Source organism: Meriones unguiculatus, chromosome 7, assembly GCF_030254825.1.
Source record: "Meriones unguiculatus strain TT.TT164.6M chromosome 7, Bangor_MerUng_6.1, whole genome shotgun sequence".
In the NCBI taxonomy this organism is placed as follows: Eukaryota; Metazoa; Chordata; class Mammalia; order Rodentia; family Muridae; genus Meriones; species Meriones unguiculatus.
Window position 1 is genome coordinate 33803951 of NC_083355.1, and position 23695 is coordinate 33827645.

Below are 23695 nucleotides of genomic sequence, written 5' to 3' on the forward strand. Positions count from 1 at the left end.
TCGGCCTCCCAAGTGCTGGAGCCGTGGGTGCAAGCCACCACACTCAGCGTTGATAATGTTTGTGTGTGGTACTGGGTATTGAATCCCAGAGCCTCATATATAGTAGACTGTAAGTCCTTTACCACTGAACTATCCACCAAGTCCCCAATGTACCTTAAAAAAAAAAAAAAATCACGCCACCGCAGACATCGTGTATCTGTAGAACTGTCAGCAGGAATACACTTCCATTAAAAGTCAGTTTATTTCTAAAACAGTTTATTTCATTCACCTATCCTCAACCAATCCTGACTGCACACCTCAAACCACTGCTATCTGCTGGATGTATTATGAGTAGTGTTCTTCAAGTCTGGCTTTTGTGGGCCTTCCCAGCTACTTGGAGAGTATGGAAACTATGCAAATAAATGTAAACAAGGGGCTCCATGAAGGACGTGAAACAGCATTTCAAAGTCTAAGTTTTGAAAACTACCGAACTAGAAGTTGGCTGGCAATTCAGTGATTACGCCAGGGAGATAGGGTAGGGAGTTGCCCAAGGTCACATTGTAGGATGGCTGCCGCTCGTGGGAAAGGGGCATTTCAGCTGGTGTGTATGGAGATGGACAAGGCCGTGATGGTGCTGTGGTGCCTAAGGAGGTGTCGTCCTGTCTTATTTCACACTAGAAGAACCAACACGAACTGGCCCTGAGGTGTTCATGTGTGGCTTCGCGGCTGGCAACGGCACGTGGCGGTGGGCGGGAGCCTCTGGGGCGGAGCTTCGGGGACCCCCCCAGGAGCGCGTGTCCGTGCGCGTCCAAACAGCCGCCGCCACGTCATCGAGCCGCTCCCCAACCCCTAGCTGCCAGTCGCACGCGCGGAAGTAAACACCCCTACGTCATCAGGGCGCGCCCCCGCCTTTCCCCTCCCATCTCCTCAGCTCGGTGGACGTGCTCGCTTCTTCTTCGGACCAGGTCTATGTCCCGGTTTCCCGCCGTCGCGGGCAGGGGGCCAAGGCGGCAGGAGGAGGGAGAGCGGCCGAGAGAGCTCCCGGAGGAGCGGTCGTCAGCTGTGCGCGTCGCTGACAGAGGTGCGGTCCGCGGGACGCCGGGGCAGCCGGCGGGAGTTCTTGGCGGGGCGAAAAGTGCATCTGTGGGTGGCAGAGGAGATAGGGAGGAGACTTAGGCGTTCTCTTGGTCTCTTAAGCCCGAAGGCAAACTTTGCGTTCAGTGAGCACTTTGGCTTAGAGGGGGGCGGTCCCAAACCCAAGTTGGGTGAAAACCTCGCCCGGGGGCAAGAAAGTGAACCCGAACGCCCAAACGCGTTCTGCCGTTCTACAGCCTCATAAAGCCTTTGTTCTCTACCCGTTCATCCCCCTCCCCTTCGTCGGGCCGCCAGCCTGCCTTTGGGTACGGTATGAAGGGAGCCCGTTTCCAGGAGCCAGTTTCCATGGTTACCCACCACTTGGCCTTCTGGGATATCAGTCACTCTGAACAGGGACCTAACTTGAACCGTGAATCAGAAGCAAATGCAGGTGGCTTCTTACTCTTCTGAGAGTTGTTTCCCGGTGTTCAGGGTTTTGGTCTATTGTTTAATAAAATTGAGTTTTGTGCTTCTGGCTAGGTATGCATACATATACGTTGCCTTGTGCTGGACTGACTTTGTCAAGTACGTCGAATACATGAACAGTGTTGAAGTTGTTTGATTTTTACCAAAAAGTTATTCTGAGTTTATAAACTTTCACATGTGATTTGTGCATAGGTGAATTAACTAAAAAGTCATAGATTGGTTGTTCCAGTATTGATTCCTTGGCTTTCTTCTTTCCGTTCTGAGACATGGTCAGAGAGCTCTTCACAGGTCTTTTAATCGCACAATTGTTTTTGTGTTGTTACAGAAGAGAAAGGATGTACATCACAGGAGGGAGGAACAACTCCAACTTTTCCTATTCAGAAACAAAGAAAAAAGCTCATTCAAGCTGTGAGGGACAATTCGTTCCTCATTGTTACTGGAAATACAGGAAGTGGTAAAACAACTCAACTCCCTAAATACCTTTATGAAGCAGGTAATTTTATTTTTGTTAAAACTGGAAGCACTAAAGAAACAAAACAAGCCGGGCGTGGTGGCACAGGCCTGTCATCCCAGCACTTGGGGAGGCAGAGGCAGGCGGGTCTCTGTGAGTTCCAGGGCAGCCACGGCTACACAGAGAGAAACCCTGTCTCAAAAAGCCAAGACCAAACCAAAGCAGAACTTTAAGTTATAATAAAGCTGCTATAGTGCGTAAATGCCCATTTTTGTCACTTTCCCATTTCCTCATCCACCTATGTCTCCTTTGCTTTATGACTTTATTTCAGGCTCAGGAATTGTTGGGGTGATATATTTTTCATTTTAATTATTATAATAATGGAAGAAGGCTGATCGTGGTAGTGAACACTTTTTGTTTGGTTGGTTTTGGTTTTTTGAGACAGGGTCTCTCTCTGAGTAGCCTTGGCTCTTCTGGACTCACTCTGTAGACCTGGTTGGCCTTGAACTCACAGAGATCTGACTGCCTTTGCCTCATGAGTGCTGGAATTAAAGGCGTGAGCTACCACCACCTGGCAGGTGGGCACACTTAATCCCAGCACTTGGTAGGTAGAGGCAGGGGCATCTCTGAGGTTTGAGGCTAACATGATTTACATAGTGTATTCCAGGCCAGCTCTGGTTATATGGTAGGAAAAAAAAAAAGGATGGCAGGTAGATGCTAGTTTTCTTTTTAGAATAAGGTTATCTTGTTAACCAGTAAGAACTGAAACAATTGTGAAGGGGAAAGGATAGTTGATGTCTGTTGCTTACATTTTATTTATTATTCCTCCAGATCTTTACCAGGTAAATATTCTCAGATTCTACCAGGGTCAAGCTTACAAATTATCAATAAAGTTTGTCTTGCCAGTATGAGAAATTCTATGAACATTCTCTGTCATAAGATTGGAAAAGAGCAAAATTATTTTGGGTCCGATTCATATTAAAAGTTAATTTTGGGGGTCTAGAGAGATGGCTCAGCAGCTGAAAGCTGTTGCTACTTTTTTAGAGGACCAAATTTTTGTTCCAGAACCCACATTGGTAGTTCATAACAACCTGTAACTCTTATCAATGGGGAATCTGGCACCCTCTTCTGGAGTCCCAGGGACCTGAATGTGCACATTCAAATACAGAGATATATACAATATATGTAAATAAAAACATACCTTAATTTTTTTTTTAAACTTTTTGAGACAGGATTTTTTTTTGTGTAGCCTTGGCTGTCTTAGAACTTGCTCTGTAAACCAGGCTGGTCCCAAACTCGGTGATCTGCATTGCTTCTGCCTCCTGAGTTCTTGGGTAAAGGTTTGTGCTACTAGCAGCTGGCAGACTTTTTAATTTTTCTTTTATAAAGTGGCCTCCTTATACTGTTTTTGTTAGCATTCACCGTGCCTGGCCCACATATGAGCCTAATCTGATGTATTAGGTTTACTCTGATATCATCTGTTATGGCATATCATTTTTTTACTTTCTGTTAAGAAAGAAGTGAAGCCAGCTGTGGTGGAGCACACCTGTAATCTCAGCACTCAGGCAGAAGCAGGTGGATTGCTGTGAGGTCAGCCTGGTCTAAAAAGTGAGTCCAGGGCAGCCAAGGCCACACAGAGAGACCCTGTCTCTGGAGGCGAGGGGAAGAACAACAACAACCCTCAAACCTAATTAACGTGTACATTTAGAATGCTGTGGGTGTGTATTTTTTCTGAATTACTTTCCTTTTATGCACTGTCTACATATGTGTGTACAGGCACCTATGTGACACAGTGTGCATGTAGAGGTCAAAGGATAACGTTAGGGAGTCAGTTCTCTGCTGCCAATGTCGGGTCATCAGGTAAGCCTGTTTACCTGCTGTGCTGTCTTTCTGGTTCATGAACGTGCATTTAATTTTTAAATTAATAGTAAGATTTTTTTGATGCAAATTACTGTGATGTGTTGCTGATTTGTAAGTTTTTCTTTTAGAAACATTTTTACCATTTGTATTGATTGACCAGGGACAATTTTAATTTTAGTTCAGTAGGAAGAAAGTTGCTAATTAAACTTAGTGTATTTCTGTTACTGGTTTTGATAGGGTTTTCACAACATGGTATGATTGGTGTGACTCAGCCACGAAAAGTAGCTGCCATTTCAGTTGCTCAGAGGGTTGCTGAAGAAATGAAATGTACTTTGGGATCTAAAGTAGGATACCAAGTTCGTTTTGACGACTGCAGCTCCAAGGTACAGAATTTTTATTGGTATACATTTAAAGTACTGTAAACGTATACCTATAGCCCTCACATGTGTCTTTCTCTGATCTTGTGTATGCACATACGTGTGGAAGCCAGAGGACAGCTTGTTCCTCAAGTGCCATGTGTGTGTTTTGTTGTTTGTTTTTTTGGTTTTGAAATAAGGTCTCTCACTGGCCTGGAACTCCCCAAGTAGGCTACCTCCTTCATAAAAAGAACAAAAATAGATAAATCTTAAAGGATTCTGAGGGAACAGGATATCTGCCTGGGGAGATAGCTCAGGTGGTGATGTACCTGCCTTGCAGGCATGAGGACCTGAGTTCAGTCCCCAGAATCCACAGACAGTAGTTTTGTTTGTTTCACTTTTCATCAATGTGTTTTGCCTGCCTGTGTGTATGTGCACCAAGCCTGGTTCCCGAGGAGTCCAGAAGAGGATGTCAGATGCCCTGGGACTAGAATGCAGACGGTTGTGAGCTGCCATGTGGGTGCTGGGAACTGAATCCTGGTCCTCTGGGAGAAAAAAAGCAGCAAGTGTTCTTAACTGCTAAGGTTTCTCTTTAAACTGTGCACCTAACATGGTTAAAATGGCAAAGTTTTATTATGTACGTTTTATTACTATAACAAAATACATTTTAAATATGAATGTAACCAACACTGGGGTTGAAGAATCGACCACTAGTTCTTGCGGAGGGCCCTGGTTTGATTCCCTGCACCCACACAGCAATTCACAACCATGACCCCTAGAATTAGTTTTTGTTGTATATTGTTAAGGCTTTATGTATCAGGTACCTGATTACTCTGTTTTCTCTGTCCTCAACTAGTTTATCTGTTATCAAATGATAGTTATAGTTATTTTCCTCAAGGTGCTTTCTTTCTTTCTTTCTTTCTTTCTTTCTTTCTTTCTTTCTTTCTTTTAATCATAGGTTTCTTGACATATAGGTCAAAATTTTTAAAAAAATTCTTTATTACTTGGGGCTGGAGAGATGGCTCAGTAGTTAACAGTACTTGTTACTCTTGCAAAGGATCTGGGTTCAATTTCCAGCATCCACATAATGTCTCACAGCCATCTACGTAATTGCAGTTCCAGATGATCCCACAGGCACATGTGGTGAATGTTTGTGTATGTGAACAAATACATACACAGTAAGTACATTTTAAAAACTTTTTATTATTGAAAAAAAAAATCAGGGCTGGAGAGATGGCTCAGAGGTTAAGAGCACTGGCTGTTCTACCAAAAGTCCTGAGTTCAATTCCCAGCAACCACATGGTGTCTCACAGCCATCTATGGTGAGATCTTGTGCCCTCTTCTGGTGAGCAGGAGTACATGTAAGCAAAACACTATACATAATAAATAAAAATCTTAAAAAAAATCTTATGTATTATATAAGATTTATATGTGGGTGTTTCTGTCTGCATGTGTGTCTGTGTACCACATGCATGCCTGGTACCTGACAATGCCAGAAAAGGGCACTGGATTTCCTAGGATTGGAGTTAATTGGTTGTGAATTGCCATGTGGGTGCCGGGAACCAACCAAGGCCCTTTGCAAGAGCAGCAAGTGCTCTTATCCAGTGGTCCATTTCTTCAACCCATTGTTGGTTGCGTTCCTATTTAAACTTTTTTTTTGTCGTAATAAAATGACATAATATAAACATTTTAATAGTTTACTAGTTTACATTGTTGTGTAACTATCACTGCTACTTTCGGAACTTTAAAAAAATCTCCAACAGAAACTGTATTCAGTCCCTGTAGCTCCAATCTCTATCAAGATGCCTATTGAAGTATCTAAGTGGAATGATACAGGAGTTTTGCCTTGTCTTTCTTATCACACTTAGCTGTTTTCAGGGTCTTTCCAGTGTATTAGTTTGGTTTTCATTACTGTGGTAAACACCAAAACTAGCTTGTGGAGGAAAGAGTTTATTTGGCTTATGGGTTACAGATCATCATAAAGGAAACCAAGGCAGGAACCTAGATGCAGGAACAAAGCAAAGGCCATGGAATGCTCTTGACTGGCTTGCTTTCCGTGGTTTCCTGTTTGCTTTCTCATACACTACCTATGGCCATTTGTTCCAGGAGGGCACTACCCACATCGGTTGTTAATCAAGAAAGTGCCCACAGGGGCATGCCCAGTGGCCAGTCTTTGGAGACAGTTCCTCAGTTGAGGTTCCCTTTCCCAGGTGAGGGTAGTTCAGGTCAAGTTGCTAACAGTTAGCCAGCATATCCAGTGTTGTGTCTCCTGTTCTTTAAGTCAGTGCAAAACTTGGCAACTTAGTAACAAAGTCAGCAAAGTCTTTTATTTTAGTTTGTTTGCATGCTGGGGATCATAACAAAGGACCTGTCTGTGCATGCTGGTTAATGCAAGCGCTCTGCCACTGACACACACACATCTTGTTTGTAAGTATTTAACTTGCCCCATTCCACACATCTCTTTGTATGTCTTTATTGGGGACTTGTTGTTTTATCTTAGCACACTCCTGTCAGTATAGGGGACATGTTTTGTAGTTAACCAGTCATCCTTGTTAGACAGTTTTATATTCTCTTTTGCATAGATCTTGGTGGTTTTATCTGTATGTTTGTTTGGGGGTGAAGGATTAATTGAATCATAGGAAGTTCTGTGATGCTACAAGTTGATGTTCTCTGCTTTCACACGTTAGGACACGGCAATCAAATACATGACGGATGGATGTTTACTCAAACATATTCTGGGAGATCCAAATCTCAGCAAATTCAGTGTCATTATTTTGGATGAAGCCCATGAAAGAACTTTAACTACAGTGAGTATTTTATTTTTTTAATTAATGAGAAGTTCATTTGTTTGGGGTAGCTTTTTTACTGTATGAAAAATTGCCCCTCTTACATTTTAATCTGTTGAACTAGAATTTCTTAGATTATGATAGCAATCTATTTTAAATAGGTCAGGTTTGACATTGTTGGTGCGTGCCTTTAACCCCAGTACTCAGGAGGCAGAGGTAGGTGGATCTCTAAGAGTTGAGGCCAGCTTCTACAGAGGAGTTCTAGACCAGCCCATGCTACATAGTGATACCTTTTCACAACAAAGAAAAAAATGAAATAAAAATAAATAAATTAGCTGGCCTAGGGATATTGGTAGAGTGCCTGCCTAGCATGTGCAAAGCCCAGGGCTTGGTACTGAACATCATGTAAAAATGGGCATGGTGGTACACCCTTTTAATTCCATCACCTTAAAGTGGAAGCAGGAGGATTAGAAGTTCAGATCCTTGACTAGAAGTTAAGGTCAGCCCTAGGCTACTTGAAACTCTGTCTCAAAAATAAATGTTTCTAGTACTCAGGAGGCAGAGACAGGCATAGCTCTGTGAGTTGAAGGCCAGCTTGGTTTACTTTGTGAGTGTTAAGCCAATCAGATCTACACTGAGACCAGGCTTCAAAAATAGATAGATTAATAGGTAGAAAGAACAAATAAATAAAATAATAAAATGCTAGCATTTGTGGCTTACTAGCTTTTCCTTTCAGGATATCTTATTTGGTTTACTGAAGAAGCTGTTTCAGGATAAGTCTCCTAACAGGAAAGAACATTTAAAGGTGGTGGTGATGTCAGCAACTATGGAGCTAGCCAAGCTCTCAGCGTTCTTTGGAAATTGCCCCATATTTGATATTCCTGGAAGGCTCTACCCAGTCCGAGAGAAATTCTGCAATTTGATTGGCCCCCGAGACAGAGAAAACACTGCATATATTCAAGCGGTATTGCTTGGCAATCTTCTTTTGTCTTTTGTGTGTGAGATTTCATTTACCTGGGTGGTTTGTAATTTGTCTTGTTGTTTTTACAGATTTCATTTGTTATTTTGTGTATGTTGTGTTGGAGGCCGGGTGGGGGCGGTGTTCACATATGCCAAGGCATGCATATGGAGGTCAGATGACAGCTCTGTAGAGTTTGTTGGCTCCATCTACCTTTATGTAGGCTCTAGAGATTAAACTCAGGTCATGAAGCTTGTGTGGCAAGCACTTTACCCACTGTGCCACCTGGCTACCTTATTTGTTGTATTTTAGCAGGACTTTTTGGGAGCTTTGATTGAATTTTTATTTGGAGCAAGGGGATATGGAAGTGGAGGAATGAGTATTTTATAGCAGCACATCATTATTGTGTTTGTTTGTTTGTTTGTTTTTCTTGCTTTAGATTGTGAAAGTGACCATGGATATTCATTTGAATGAAATGGCTGGAGACATCTTAGTTTTTCTGACTGGTGAGCATTCCCTACTCTGTTATTTGTAAGCTAGGTGGATGCTGCTAACCTCAGGACTGTAGAGACTGAGGCAGGAGGATTACTGCAAGTTTAAGTATAGACAGGGCTACATAGTTCAAGATTAGTCCGGGCTATATGATAAGCACCTATTTAAAAACAAGAAAAACGATTCAAATCCCTCAATACATCAATAAATAAATAAGTAAATAAAATGATTTTGTGGTTTTTGAGACAAAGTCTTTCTTGATATATTGCACAGGCTGTTCCGAGAGAGCAGGAACACACGGCTGTGCCTGGTTAATGTTTTCCTTTTGTATGCAGCAAATAGAGCTCCAGAGTAGACTGTACTTCTCCTAGTATGTGAGGACTCTTCCCAGTTGTTGTCTTTTCTTTTTATGATTCTCTGTTAGATAACAGGGATGCAGAATGTTGGGATCTCCCTAAATACATGTGAACTACATTGCCCTTTCACAGAAAGGAATTAAGTCTGGAAAGTGGAGTTTTTGTTTGTTTTGTTTTGTGTTTTGCCTACCGTACACAGAGGTCTAACTTGGCTAAGTAATCCTGATTCTAAGTAATTAATTCTGTAATTGAAATGACATCACAACTGTCATTTCTTGAAGAGGTAAGATAGCACATGCATTGCATACAAGCTTGGAGCAACTTTGGGGGCATCACCAAGAGCAGTTAAATTCAAGAGCAGTGTAACTTTTTAACTGGCTGCACCCCTGCAGAGACAAGTCGTTACAGTGCTGATGTCCTACTGTGTCTTGTACTAATGTCTGAGGTGAGACATTTAAAACTATCTCTTTGGTGGCTCATGCCTGTAATCCCAGCGCTCTGGAGGCAGAAGCAGGCAGATCTCTGTGAGTTTGAGGCCAACCTGGTCTACAGAGTGAGTTCCAGGACAGCCAAGGCTACACAGAGAAACCCTGTCTTGAAAAAATAAACAAACCAAAATAAACAAAAATCCTATCTCTTTGCCTTTTGGAAGCTAAATTCAAGTTTTTGAAATGTACCTGAATTTAGTATTTCCTGTACTAGTTTCCTTTGTGTGTGAGTAATTTAGTCCTCCTGAAACTCGGTATTAACAACATGAAAGACTTGAAGCTGATAAACACTTTTGTTCCTTTAGAAATCAGAAATATACTTCTGCTTAAATTTTGTTGTTGAGGTTGGGCATATCCTGCACATTCTTTAGATTTAAAAAAAACAAAACAAAAAAACAACAACTTAGAATAACCTTAAACAGAATTTAAGCTAGCCTTCAAAATAATCTTTAACATTTACAGTTCAAATTCAAGAGTTTTCCAACTTCTCCTTTCAGGCCAGTTTGAAATAGAGAAGAGTTGTGAGCTGCTTTTTCAGATGGCAGAGTCTGTTGATTACGATTATGATGTACAAGACACCACGCTAGATGGCTTGTTGATACTGCCGTGTTATGGCTCTATGACAACAGGTAATTCCTTACTAGGAAGGAAAATATGACTGGCTTTTAAAGACTTAAAAAATGTTTTAATTTTTTTATTCATATGTTCCTGTGTGTATCAGTGTGAATATGTGTACAAGCTTCTGGGGCCAGCCATCCAGCAGAGGGCATTGCATACCTTAGCACCGTAGATACAGGCAGCTGTGAGTTGCTTGATGTGGGTGCTGGGAACTAAACTCTGGTCCCTTAAATAGCAGCATGAGCTCTTTCAGGCTCTTTGAGCCATTTCTCCAGCCCCCTTTTACAATGCTTTCATTGAATTATTGTGTATATATACAGAAAAATGGATAGATCTTCAGTGTTTGGATCAAAAAATTTCACAAACTGATCTCAGTTTTGTAACTACCAAGTCTTTTTTTGTTTGTTGGTTGGTTTTGTTCATTTGAGACAGGATTACTCTGTGTAGCCTGGGCTGCCCTAGACTTGCTTTATAGACCAGGCTGGCTTTAAACTCCCAGAGAAGTGCTTGCCTGTGCCTCCTGCAGCATTGGGATTGCAGCTGTGCACCACCATACTTGCTAACTCCCAAGTTCTTAACCCAAATCATGAAGTAAAATGTTACAAGAGCCATCATCCCTCAAGAAAACAGATTCTGTTTAAGGTTCTTTCATGGTAACTTTCAGAACCTTGCATCTCCTTCTTAGTATTTAAGAGTGGATTATGTGTTCTCTGAACAGAACAAAATTACTTGTGGGGATTCTTTGAAATGAGGACTATCGTCTCTCAATACTTAGTTTGCCACTTCTCTAAAATTTATAGAAATCTTATGTATCCAGATTAAGTCTTACATTAGGCAGAGTGGACTTTCTTTCCCTATTAAGTTACCTGCTTCCAAGAAGTATCATGTGTATGTTCAAAGAGGATACCAACACTTTTTTTTTTGGTATTTGGCTAGAATATTGTTGAATGAGATTTAGAATTTGTTCTATAAAACTTCTATTGTTAGGTTTGATTTACAAAACAAAAGGGATGTTGTAGAGAGATAACTCAGTGGTTAAGAGCACTGACTACTTTTGCAGAGGACCCTGGTTCAATTCCTAGCAACACATGGTGGCTCATGACCATATATAATATATAGCTAGAGGATCAAAGCCTGTTTCTGGCCTCCTGAAGTACCCAGACATACATACAGGCAAAATACTCATATACCTAAACAATAGTAATAACAATATTTTTAATTAATAATAACTAAAGAGATATTAACTAGAGGCTGTTGTAGTTTGATTACATTAGTTGTTAACCACAGACCAGATGCTATTTTGGAAATCTTTTGTGCTAGTAGGCACTTGGTAATAGATTAAGTAATGATCTCCATTTTTACATCTTAAAGGCATTTTAGATCAGCTGGTCTTGGACTCAGAGGTCCACCCACCTTTGCCTCCTGAGTGCTGGGATTAAAAGTGTATACCACCACAGCCAGGCTTACAGGCAATTTTTAAGGTTCTCATTGTTTTCTGGTCTTTCATAGTTTTTCTGTAGCTAATAAACTCAGAACCCATGGTGAAAAGCCAAGTGTGGTGAAGTATATCTGATCCCGGTGACTACTCTTTTTCTGAGGCTGTTGCTAGCCCTTCTTCCCCAGCTTTGTTTTCCTCACTGAAACGAGACTCTTTCTTTGTTTTTTTTGAGACAGGGTTTCTCTGTGTACTCTTGGTTGTCCTGGTCTCACTTTGTAGTCCAGCCTGGCCTTGAACTCCCAGAGATCCTCTTGCCTCTGCCTCCCTGAGTGCTGGAGAATGTTTAGTGAGGTTTTACTAAGTTACTGTTTTTTCAACAGTCTTTGTTTTGGAGAGGTCTCAGACTTACTTGCCACTTTCTTTTTTTGTTTTGTTTTTTTTCAAGGCAGGGTTTCTTTCTTTTTTTTTTTTTTTTGCCTTGGCTGTCCTGTATTTGCTTTGTAGACCAGGTTAGCCTCAAATTCATGGAGATCTGCCTGCTTCTGCCTCCCAGAGTGCTGGGATTACAGGCATGCACCACCAGGCCCGACATCTGTGACTGACTCGAGTCTTTTCTAATTGTCTCTTGCGCCTGAGCTTAAACCTCGTGGGTCTTGTAAATCAGCTTTCTGGCATGTGCATTTATCGTTCTAGATCTTCCAACTCAAGTCAAAGGCTACCTGTATAGATGTTCTTTTACCAACTCATTTCTTTCTTTCTTTAACCATTGCTAGAATTGGGATCCGTGTGCGTGTATTGAATTGTTCTGTGGTCTGCTAATTCATTTTCCCTGACTTAATTTGCCATCCAGCTCCAGTGGTAAACATCCAGTGGTAAACAGAAGCATACTTTTGGTTCCACTGTTACTGCAAACTATGTTCAGCTTCATTTCTGAGTATTTGCGATTTTCTGTGTTGATGCATATGTCTGTGTGATGGAGTTGTATGGCTGAGGGTGGATATAATTACCATTGGAAGTTTTGGGTTGTTTTAACTTTTCTTTTGAGAACTATCATGGGTAAGCTATAGCTGATTCATTATGAACATAATAATTACTACTATAGTAGCTTGTAGGGAGTGCAAAGTGGTATTTAGGTGAAATTGATGCAATACTGAGTAACGTGCTAGGGAGATTAGATGAGGAAGAAGGAGAGTGCCAGATGCCTGGGATCCCTTCCCCGGCCCCCTTTCAGGATTTTCATTAAAGGTTTATTTTTTATTATTTTTGGTGAAGTATTTGTGTGTCCATGTGGGTGTGTGCATATGACTGTAGATGCCTGCAGAGGCACTGTGTCCACGTAGACCAGGAATGACAGGCAGCTTCTTGTGAGCTGCCATTTATGGGTGTTAGGGACCCATAGGGTCCTCTGCCAGTACAGTCTGTGCCATCTCTGTAGCCCATGGGTTCTTTCAGCTTTTTAATCTGGTTAATGCACACCGAACTTCTTTCTTAATTGTTGTTACTGTGGGTGTTGGAGACACTTTTGTAACTTTATTTGCATAGTTGTCATGGTTGGGTGACATAAATGTTTCACTTGAGTGGTTGTAGCTTATAGAAAAGAATTTCAACAGTGACCCTTAGCTGAGTTTAATGAATACATAAAATTAATGAGTAGATATTGTGAGGCTGGATTTTACTACATTTCCTCGGCTGGCCTTGAGCTTGGGATCCTTCTGACACCCTCCAAGTATTGCATTTATAGCAGTGAAATTCCGTATTAAGGTGGATATTTTCTATTAACTTTTTTTTTTTGCATTAGCCATGATAGTGTCTATTAAATAAATATCTTAAAATGTCTTCCCAGTTGAGACATCTAAAATTCTCATCTGTGAAATGTGTATGGTTGCTTATGTAATCCCTTCCAAGAGTATATGAACGAGCTTTTTGGCCTGGTTTGTGCCTAGCAACCACTTATTCCCTCACTGTAGGAGGTGTTTTTATAATTATGTGTAAATATATGTCTGTGTGGGTATGTGCACATATGAATGCAGGTCCATGAGGTTCCAGAGGAGGGTGTCAGGTCCTTAGAGCTGGAGTCACAGGCTGTTGTGGAGCTATCTCATGTGGACTCTGGGAACTGATATGGGTGCTGGGATTCAAACTTGGGTTCACCGAAAGAGTAAGTTCTCTTAACCGCTGAGACATCTCTTCAGCCTGGATTTAAAATTTTTTAAAAGAAACAGGAAGAAATAGCTTTAGTTTTTGTTATTACAGTTTATATTCCAGATTAAGAGGTGAAGAGCTGGGTGTAGTGGCACAGACAGCCCTCAGAGGCGCAGGTAAGCAGATATCTGAGTTCGAGGCCAGCCTGGTCTATAGAGAGTTCCAGGACAGCAGGACAGCCAGCAATACCCAGGAAAGAGAGAGACAGAAAGAAAGGAAGGAGAGAGGGGATAGATAGAAAGGAGGATGTGGTGAAAATACAGCTTGTAATGAAAAGAAATGAGTTCTTTTAAAGCTTGACCAAGAGCTTGAATGTTTTTCACTTTTATTACTATTATTATTATCATTTTTACAATTTATTTACTTTGTATCCCAGTAACAAGAGCTTGTTTTAAACTTGCATTTTTTTCTCTGAGTATATTTTAGACCAACAGAGGAGAATATTTTTGCCACCTCCACCTGGAATTAGAAAATGTGTCATATCCACCAATATTTCTGCAACATCTTTGACAATAGATGGGATCAGGTGCACCTTTTTTTTTTTTAATATTCAGATACACCTTTTAAAAGCCTTTTATTTGTGTGTATTATTTTCTAGGCATTTAACTTGCTTTCATTCTTTTAGATATGTGGTGGATGGAGGCTTTGTGAAGCAATTAAATCACAACCCCAGATTAGGGTTGGACATCCTGGAGGTGGTTCCTATTTCAAAGTAAGTCTTTTTATCAAGCTTTTCAATTGAGTGACAGTTGGCTGGTTAGAATATTTTCTACTTGTTTTGAATGTTGGAGGTAAGTTATTTGGCAAACCTACAATACATTTTGGGAACTGTTCTTGTTGTCTTTTGTAGAAGTGAAGCATTACAGCGCAGTGGCCGAGCTGGCCGGACTGCCTCAGGAAAATGCTTTCGGATTTATAGTAAAGATTTCTGGAACCAGTGTATGCCTGATCATGTGATCCCGGAGATTAAGAGAACTAGTTTGACGTCTGTAGTTTTGACATTAAAGTGCCTTGCCATACATGACGTCATAAGGTATGTAAGCAACCCCGAAAGAAATAGGCTAGAGTGAAAGAAGCCAGGTTATTTCTCAGAAATTGTTTTGCAGTGTTTGACTGATGTGTTCCTGGGACTTGAGACTAAACTATTTCCAGGCCTGGTTCTCATGTTGGTTGCTTTTCAACTAAACTAAAACTGTTAATTCACCTAAAATAAAATATAGCATTTTAGCCATTTAAAAGTATATAATTAAAATTGTAGTTAGTAGATTCACAATGTTATATGACCCTTACAGCTTTCAAATTTCAGAACATTTTTATCAGGCTCAGACTGCTGTAATTTAAGATTGAGGAATCCAGTAAGCATTGTTAAACTATTTGCCTTTAAGTTTTTTGAAATTTTTATTTCAAAGGTTGCATCACTTCACTTAGATTTGATTCTTTGCTCATACTTATTTGGTCGTGAGCTAGCCCTTAACGGCTGATCCATCTCTCTAGCCCCCTTTGTTCACATTTAAACCTTGGCTTAATCAAGGCCTTCATGTTTATGTTTATTTGACTGACTTTGGTGACTGCTGTTTTGTTTTGTTTGTTTTGAGACAGTGTCTTACTATATAGTTCTGGCTGTCCTGGAACTCACTGTGTAGACCAGGCTGGCCTCAAACTCACAGAGATCTGTCTGTCTCTCCCTCCTGAGTACTGTGATAAAGGTGTGTGCCACCCACTATGCCTGACTTATCCACTGTTAATTTTGAATGTAAGGTATATGACTGTAATTCTAATTAGAAAGTATTTTTTGAAGCCAGATTTAATGGTGCACATCTTTTTTTTTGCTTGTTTGTTTGTTTGAATCAGGGCCTCATTATGTAGCCTTGCCTGTTCTAGAATTCACTATGTAGTCTAGACTGGATTCAGCAACCCTCTTGCTCTTGCGTCTTGAGTGCTGTGATTATAGGCAAGTGCTACCAAGCCCATTTAGGAAGCCTATTTAGATGTAAGACTAGAGGGTTTCCCCCTTACTCCCCTGTCCCGAGACAAGGACTCATTGTATATTCCTGGCTGGCCTGGAATGTAGACCAGGTTGGTCTTGAACTCAAAGTGATCTACCTGACTGTGACTTCCAGGTACTGAACTATAATAATAGGCATGCGCCACCATGTCTGGCTCAAGACTAGAGATTCTCTAATTGAGAACATAGAGGAAAACATATAAAATTTAACTGTATTCATAAATTAGATCAATAAGAAAGAAGTAACAAGCCATTGAAAAAAACCAAGTGACCAAACAGGTAAATCTAGATTTAAAAACAATGTTGTGATATATTTTTTCATTAATTAATTTATTTGTTATATCCTGATCACAACCCTCTCCCTCCTCTCCTCCCAGCCCTACCCTCCCCCCTCTCAGAAAAGGTGAGCCCTCCCTTACCCCATACCAGCTGGCCCTAGCACATCAAGTCTCAAGTCTCGTCAGGACTAAGCACATTCTTTTCCACTGAGGCTGGTGGTCTAGTGACTGGGATATATTCTTATTTAGGAAAAGAAGACTCTGCAAGCAACTGCCCAGTAAGCTTGGATTAATTCCTAGCATTATTCTCAAAGAACCACAGAGAACAAATAACCAAGAATTAAGATACATTAGAAAACAGGAATGAATAGGCATTAGTTCATTTTAAATTACTTGGCTGCACTGTTGTTATTCTTTTGCCTTAATTTTTTAATTAATTTTCATTTTATGTATATGGAATTTTGTCTGCATATAAATCCGTGCACCACTTGCATGTCTGTTGTCCATGGAGGTCAGAAAGAGATGTTAGATCCTCTGCAATTGAAGTTACAGATGGTTGTGAGCCACAATGTAGCTACTTGGAACCAAACCTAGGTCACCTGCAAGAGCAGCAAGTGCTCTTAATGCCTATTCCATCTCTCCAGAGCCTATTGCTGTTTATTGAGACAGGGTCTCATGTCTTTTCCAGGATGACCTTGAACTTGCTATGTAGCTGAGGCTAGCCTTGAACTCATGCATGCTCCTTATGCCTCTGTCTCCCAAGTTGTAGGGTCACAGGTTTACACTCTCCCGGAACATGCCTATAATCCTAGCACTAGGAGAGCTGAAGTATAATGACTGTTGAGAGGAGTGTCTCAAAAGAAAGAAAAAGAAGAAACAGATCAGAAGTAAGCCTGGTGTGTTAGCACTTTATCCTCTGAACCATTTCCCTTGTAAGTAAAAATAAGGTGACTGGGGAACCAGATATGGTGGTTGCATGCCTAATTTCCCTTCTTGGGCGGCATAGCAGGCCGGTCTCTGTGAAGTCAAGGCCAGCCCTCAGTTACTATTAAGTAATTTGAAATTTGTATCTACTTTCAGTTGCTTTTTCTCTTTATTTAGATTGTTTGTGCACATGTGGAGGTCAGAAGACAACAGTCAGTTCTCTTCTTCCACCATGCAGTCTTGGAGAAGGAATTTGCAGAATGACAGTAGATCATATTGCCAGGCTTGAGAGCAAACACCCTTACTCACTGACCTCTCTGTTTTGTAAAAATTAAATAAAAAGAGTTTCGCCTTCAGAAGAGAAGAGAGTGTAGTTGGCTACAAAGTATGAGTCAGGATTAAGATAAAGAGACTATATGGGCATGTTCCTGAAGACTAAAACGAAGTATGTTTTGAATGAGAGGAATGTGATTCAGAAAAAGCAAAATTTTCTCATTTTGAATGCTGCGTGGTGATAGAATGTTTTCAAGGAGAGGAACACTTTTAAAATGGAGCTGGGGCTGGGTGGGGTGGTGTACAGCTTTAATCCAGCACTTGGGAGGCAGAGGCAGACTGAGAATTTGAGGCCAGACTGGTGTACATAGTGAGTTCCAAGACAGCCAGGGCTATGTAGAAAGAGACCCTGTCTCAAAAAACAAAACAAAACAAATGAACGAGAGAGAGAGAGAGAGAGAGAGAGAGAGAGAGAGGGAGACAGGGAGAGAGAGAGAGAGAGAGAGAGAGAAGTGAAACTCTTCAAGGAAGTTTCTATCACAGGTATTTAAAATTGTGTTATGAGCTGGGCACAGTGGCGAACACCTGTAATCACAGCACTTAGGGATGTAGAGGCAGGTGGATCTGTGAGTTCAAGGCCAGCCTGGTCTACAGAGTGAGTTCCAGGCCAGCCAAGGCCACACAGAGAACTCTGTTTCAAAAAAAAAAAAAAAAAACAAAAAAAAAAACAAAAAACAAAAATAAAATAAAATCCTGCTCTGAATAATTCTGACTTTCTCCCATCTCATTTAAATACCTAGGTTTCCATATTTGGATCCACCTAATGAGAGACTTATTTTGGAAGCACTTAAACAGCTTTATCAGTGTGATGCTATTGACAGGTAAAAAATATAATTCAAATATATTGCTAGTCTTTTGGTTTGTTTGTAGCCATGTAGCTCTGGCTGGCCTGAAAGTCACTATGCAGTCCATGCTGCCTTGAATTTATAATGCTCCTGCCTCAGCTTCTCAAGTATTATAATTACAGGTGTGAGCTTTTGCTCCTGGCTTGTCGATTTGTTTTTTAAGAAAGACTCTAAATCTTCTTTAGCAGTAGAAAGCAATTTATTTCAATGTGAATGAATTTTTTACATAAAAGTAAAATCTGTTCTTGGTCTTCATTTACCGAAGTTCTTAAACACCTTATTATCAAGACATGTTTTTGACCCTAGCTATGGCAGTGCATGCCTGTAATTTGTAATCTCAGGACTCTGGTGGCTGAAGCTGCAGGTATGAAGTTTGAAGTCAGTCTGAGAGGCTTTGCCAAACAAAACAAAACAAAAACCCACACAACCAAAAAGTTCAGTAAACAAGGAGAATGAAACTTTTTTTTTTTTAAGAAAAACTAAAGCTGTCTTCTTATTTTGTTTAATGCAGTTTTAGTTAACAAGTGATTTTGAATTAGATTTCAATGCCAAGCGTTATTCTACTATATAGAAATGCTAAGAGTACCAGAAGCTTTGTTATCATGATTGTGTTAGGGAAGGTTTGATAATTGTTACTCCTTCATTTCTTCAAGGACATCTTTGTGCTCTGTTGAATGTTTATAGCTTTTATACTACAGTCTTCTATCTCACTGAGTAGTTGTTTTGGGTGTTATTAAGACTTCTGGGCTGGTGAAATGGCTCGACTGGCAAAAGCTGCCTGCTTCCAAATCTGACAACCTGAGTTTGATCACTGGGACCCACTGGGTAAAAGAGGAGAACCATTTCCCTTTAAGTTGTCTGATCCAGCTGCCCATGTGCTGTTTCCGGTGTGTGAACATTCACTAATTAAATAAATAAAAATGCAACAAGAAAGGTGGGAGTAAGACTTCTGACAATAGAGGATTTATCTTTTTGGGTTTTTTAATTTTTTAAAGTTTTAAAATTTTATTTATTTTTTGTTTTCTTATTTTAAAGGCAGGGTTTTTCTGTGTAGCCCTGGGTGTCCTGGAACTTGCTCTGTAGACCAGGCTGGCCTCCAACTCAGAGATCTGCCTGCCTCTGCCTCCTGAGTGCTGGGATCAAAGGCATGTGACACCACTGCCTGGTCTTTTTGTTGTTCTTTCCAGGGACAATGTTTTATTTTTTGAATTGAATTTTAGAGATGAGCTGAAGTAATTAAATTATATCTTCTTTATTCTGAATGGTGAACGTTAGATTTGTATTGTCCCACAGTAGAAAAGCATAACACTTTCTCTTTCTGTTAAGGAGTGGTCATGTGACAAGATTGGGTTTATCCATGGTGGAGTTCCCACTGCCCCCACATCTGACATGTGCAGTGATCAGGGCTGCCTCTCTTGATTGTGAAGATCTGTTGCTTCCAATAGCAGCAATGCTATCTGTGGAAAATGTCTTCATCAGACCTGGTAAGAGCTTTATCTTATTTATTTTTAAAGGTTTTCTTTGTATTATTTTACTTAATCTATTTATTTGTGTGTGTGTGTGTGTGTGTGTGTGTGCGTGCGCGCGCGCGTACCCACATGCATATGTGTTCTTGACACACACACTACAGTGCATGTGTAGAAGTCAAAGCAACTTGGAGGAGTTGGTTCTCTTGTTCTACCATGTGGGTCCTAGAAATCAAACTGAGATAGTCGTGACAAGGTTTTGATTTTAATGAAGCCCAATATTACTGTTTTCTTTTGTGGATCTTGCTTTTGGTGTTATATTAATGAAGTCATCATCATCTAGAATTTCTTTTAATATCATATAGTAGTTGGGTATACATTCAACATCATTTATTCAAAGTATTGTAGTTTCTTTATTGAAATGCCTTTGTTCCCTTTGTCATAGATCAGTTGACTATCCTTGTATGAGCCTTCTTAAGAAGTTAGATAAGGTAATCTCTGGCTTTGTTCTTCTCCTTCAGCATTGTCCTGGCAGTTTTTGGTCTTTTCTTCTTACATGAACTGCAGAGTCAGTTGAAACCTATAAAATGACTTGGTGGGAATGTGTGATCTAGTAAAGCGAGTTAGGAAGAATTGCTGTCTCACAGTGTGGAGATTCTAGCATGAAATCTGGCTGTGTACTTTGGTGTCCAGTAATTTACAGAGTCCTTTTGGGGGCTTATCGTAGCTATGGCACAGGAAACAAAGGAGTAGTAGTTTTATAGTTCGTTATCCTTTAACTTAGTTGTTTGGCCTGGGGGGATATAACATTCCTAGTTGAAAGTTAATTCCTCTTTAGGATAAAGCTAGATAATAAGGTGAACCTTTGTTCTTTTGTGGTAAAGTAGTAATATATTAACTTGTTTTCTTAGAATGAAAAGAACACTGCAGCCCTTGATTTTTTTTTTTTTTTTAGGATTTCCTTGTCCTTATCTATTTTCCTTTTCTTGTTTTCTTGATGTGTCAATATGAGACAGTTTAAGGCTTGTTGGCTCTGTTTTCATCTAGAGAAACAACTTTTTCCACAGGGAGCCTCAGAGTAGTCACCATGCCTTGGCAACAGCTGGAGCAGTAACAGACTGTGCACCTCACTGGTCTTCCTTCATGGGTTATGAGTGCTGGGTCCAGACTGCTTTGTCGCTGCCCTGATTATAATAATGGATATATTTTTCTACAAAAGTACTCTGTTGTTGTAGCTGGGTGTGGTGGCACACGCCTATAATCTCAGCACTCAGGGAAGCAGAGACAGGTGGATGGCTGTGAGTTTGTGGCCAGCTTGGGTTACAAAGTGAGTTCAGGACAGCCAAGGCTACACAGGGAAACCCTGTCTCAAGAAACCAAAAACCAAAACAAAAAATATCCTGTGTTATTGAGTCAGATTGTTGTCTAACTTAAATAGACCTCAATTTTAACCATCAAAATTTTGATTCTTGGGCCTGAAAGTCGACTCAGTGAGTAAATACACTTGCTGCAAAGTCTGGTGTCCTTAGGTTTTCACATTTTGTTTTTTTAGATTTTTTTTTTTAATGTAATGGGTGTTTTGCCTGCATATATATCTGTGTACCATGTACTTACCTGGTACCTACTGAGACCAGAAAAGGGGGTTGGATCCCCTGGGACAGGAGTTACAGACAGTTGTGAACTGCCAAGTGGCTGATGAGAAGAAAGGGTAGTTCTCTTATCTGTTGCTCCGTCTCTTTAGTCCTTATGTCCTGAGTTCCTCAGAATTCAGAACATAATGGAAGGAGAGAATTAACATAAGTTGTTCTTTGACTATCACATACATGCCTTGTCAAATGAGCATGTACAAACACAAGATAAATAAAATGTAATAAAAATGTTAACAAAATTTAGATTCTCATAATGTGCCCAGTTGCAGTCTTTTTTTTTTTTTTTCCAAAATAGTATGTACAATAAGTAATGTTGATTGGTTTTCATTAGGGAGTATCAAAGCTAAAGATACTTCAAAAATTACTGGAGAGTATGAAATGGAAGTCAGGAGTTGAGTGTTCTGACTGTCCTTTTCCCATGTATCTGACTGTGACTCTACCTTTCTCAGACTCCCATATTTTCATTTATAAAACCAGAGAGCCAGTTGTAGTGATGCATGCCTGTAAGCCTAGCATTTTATAATGTAACACAGGAGCAGCTCTGGGAGTTGGTGGCCATCCTGGGTTATATAATCAATTTATGACCAGCTGTGTGTGTGAGAGAGAGAGAGAGAGAGAGGGAGAGAGAGGGAGAGAGAGAAAGAGAGATGAAACCTTGTTACTTTGTCTCAAAAAAACAAAAGGAAAAAACAACACCCATAAAACCAAAACAAAAGAAAAGCAATTACAACAAAAACCCACGGAATTGGGTCTAACTCTAACCTAACTCCAGTAGTTAAGGCTAGAAAAAGAATCATGTGGGGTGACATGATCAGGTGATCTTGAAGCCCTTCATTTACATTTTAAAGGTGTAATTTGAATATCGTGAAATACATACATATTAGTATAATTCAGCAAATTTTGTGAAATGGATACACCCATATAACATGCACCTCTATCAAGATAGAGAATGTTTTGGGCTGGTGATGTGACTTAGTCCTGTCATGAGCACTTGCCACCCAGACTGACCACCTGAGTTCATTTCTGTGACCCACAGGGTAGAAGGAGAGGATCTCTACCTACACATTATCCACTGACTTCCATATTCAGGGTGGCATATTTGTGCCCCACTCCCCAACATGTAAGAAACACCTCCCCCAGACAGGTTTTCTCTTGTAGCTCAGGCTGTCTTAGAACTCAGGTAGTGTAGGCTGTCCTCGAAGGCCAGATCTCAAACTCAAGATCCACCAGCTTCTCCCTCCTGAGTCCTGGGATTAAAGGCCTATGCCACCAGCACCTGGCATTTTGCTGGGTGGGGTGGCAAAATGTTTTAAAAATATATAGAATTTCTTTTTTGATGGTGTCTCTCTGCATAGTCCTTGTTGTCCTTGGAGCTCTTACTGTGTAGACCAGGCTGGCCTTGAACTCAGAGGTACTCATGCTTTTTGCCTCTCAAGCACTGGAATTAAGTGTGTGCCACCATGTTTGGTGATAAAGAGTGTCTTTTTTTTTTTTTTTATCACTAATAGAACATTGCTTCTCAACCCGCGAGACACAGTCCCTCTGGAGTTCAAAGGATCCTTTCACAGGGGTCAAACATCAGATATCCTGCATATCAGATATTTACATTATGATTCTTAACAGTAGCAAAATTAGTTATGAAGTAGTAATGAAAATAATTTTATGATTGGGGGTCACTATAAATGAGGAACTGTATTAAGGGGTCACAGCATTAGGGAGGTTGAGAACCGCTGCTCTGGAAAGTTGCCTGGCCAAGTCAGAGGGTGGTGATGCTCACCTTTAATTCCAGCACTGCAATCAGATCTCTGAGTTTGTGGACAGCCTGGTCTGCAGAGTAAGTTCCAGGATAGCCAGGGCCGCACAGAGAAACCCTGTCTCAAATAAACAAAGTGGGGAGGGAAGAAAGTTGCCTGGCCATTGTTTTCAATCATATGTTTGTTATCCTCTCTACTACAAGTTGGTTCCTTTTCTGAAGTTTTTTTTTTTTTTTTAATGTTAGTTTTGCCATTTCTGAAATTATAAATAGAAATATTTAGTATGCAGTTTTGGGCATGTATTTGGCTTTTGATGAACATATTCCATGTGAAATTCATCTGTATTGTTTATGTATCTGTATTTTGGTCTTCTGTTGAACCGTTTCCATTACAAGCACATGCAATCAATTATGTATTATCTGTCCATGAACATGTGTGTTATCCTTGGTTAGTGATGTTTAGAAGTAAAATTTTTGAGGCACTCTAATGAATAAATTCTTATTTGATCCTTTTCTATGTCTTTATTTAGCTTAGATAAAAAAAGAAAATACCTGGAGAGAAATTGTGCTATTGAACAACTTTCTGATTAAGAAACAAGATGGGTGTAGAGTCTTTAATCCCAGCAGTAAGGAGGCAGAGGCAGGGCCATCTCTGAGTTTGAGGTTAGCCTGCTCTACATAGTGATCTCAAAAACAAAACAGCTAAGTTTTACCTCAGAGTAAACACTGTTTGAGAGAGCAGCTTGAACTAGCTTGTACATGCCTACCTCCACATTTGGTATTGCAGAGCCATTTGCATTGTATATATTATATTGTATATTTTTTTTGTTCTCACTTTGTCAGTTTTGTGATGACTAAAATGAGGTTTTTGTTTTTGAATCAGGGTCTCTCATTGAGT

The 23695-nt window shown here is 40.3% G+C and overlaps 1 protein-coding gene across 1 annotated transcript in view; it reads left to right on the forward strand.

The window, feature by feature from the left end:
* Positions 1-862: 862 nt before the first annotated feature.
* Positions 863-23695, forward strand: part of Dhx40 (DEAH-box helicase 40) — a 34174-nt gene continuing 11341 nt past the window's right edge. Inside the window, exons 1-12 of the mRNA XM_021626637.2 lie at positions 863-1060; positions 1865-2032; positions 4088-4233; positions 6894-7013; positions 7729-7956; positions 8390-8456; positions 9784-9915; positions 13971-14070; positions 14170-14256; positions 14395-14577; positions 17825-17905; positions 19256-19413. Coding sequence (XP_021482312.1) covers positions 949-1060; positions 1865-2032; positions 4088-4233; positions 6894-7013; positions 7729-7956; positions 8390-8456; positions 9784-9915; positions 13971-14070; positions 14170-14256; positions 14395-14577; positions 17825-17905; positions 19256-19413 — 1582 coding nt within the window. The 5' untranslated portion in view covers positions 863-948. The remainder of the gene's footprint in view (positions 1061-1864; positions 2033-4087; positions 4234-6893; positions 7014-7728; positions 7957-8389; positions 8457-9783; positions 9916-13970; positions 14071-14169; positions 14257-14394; positions 14578-17824; positions 17906-19255; positions 19414-23695) is intronic.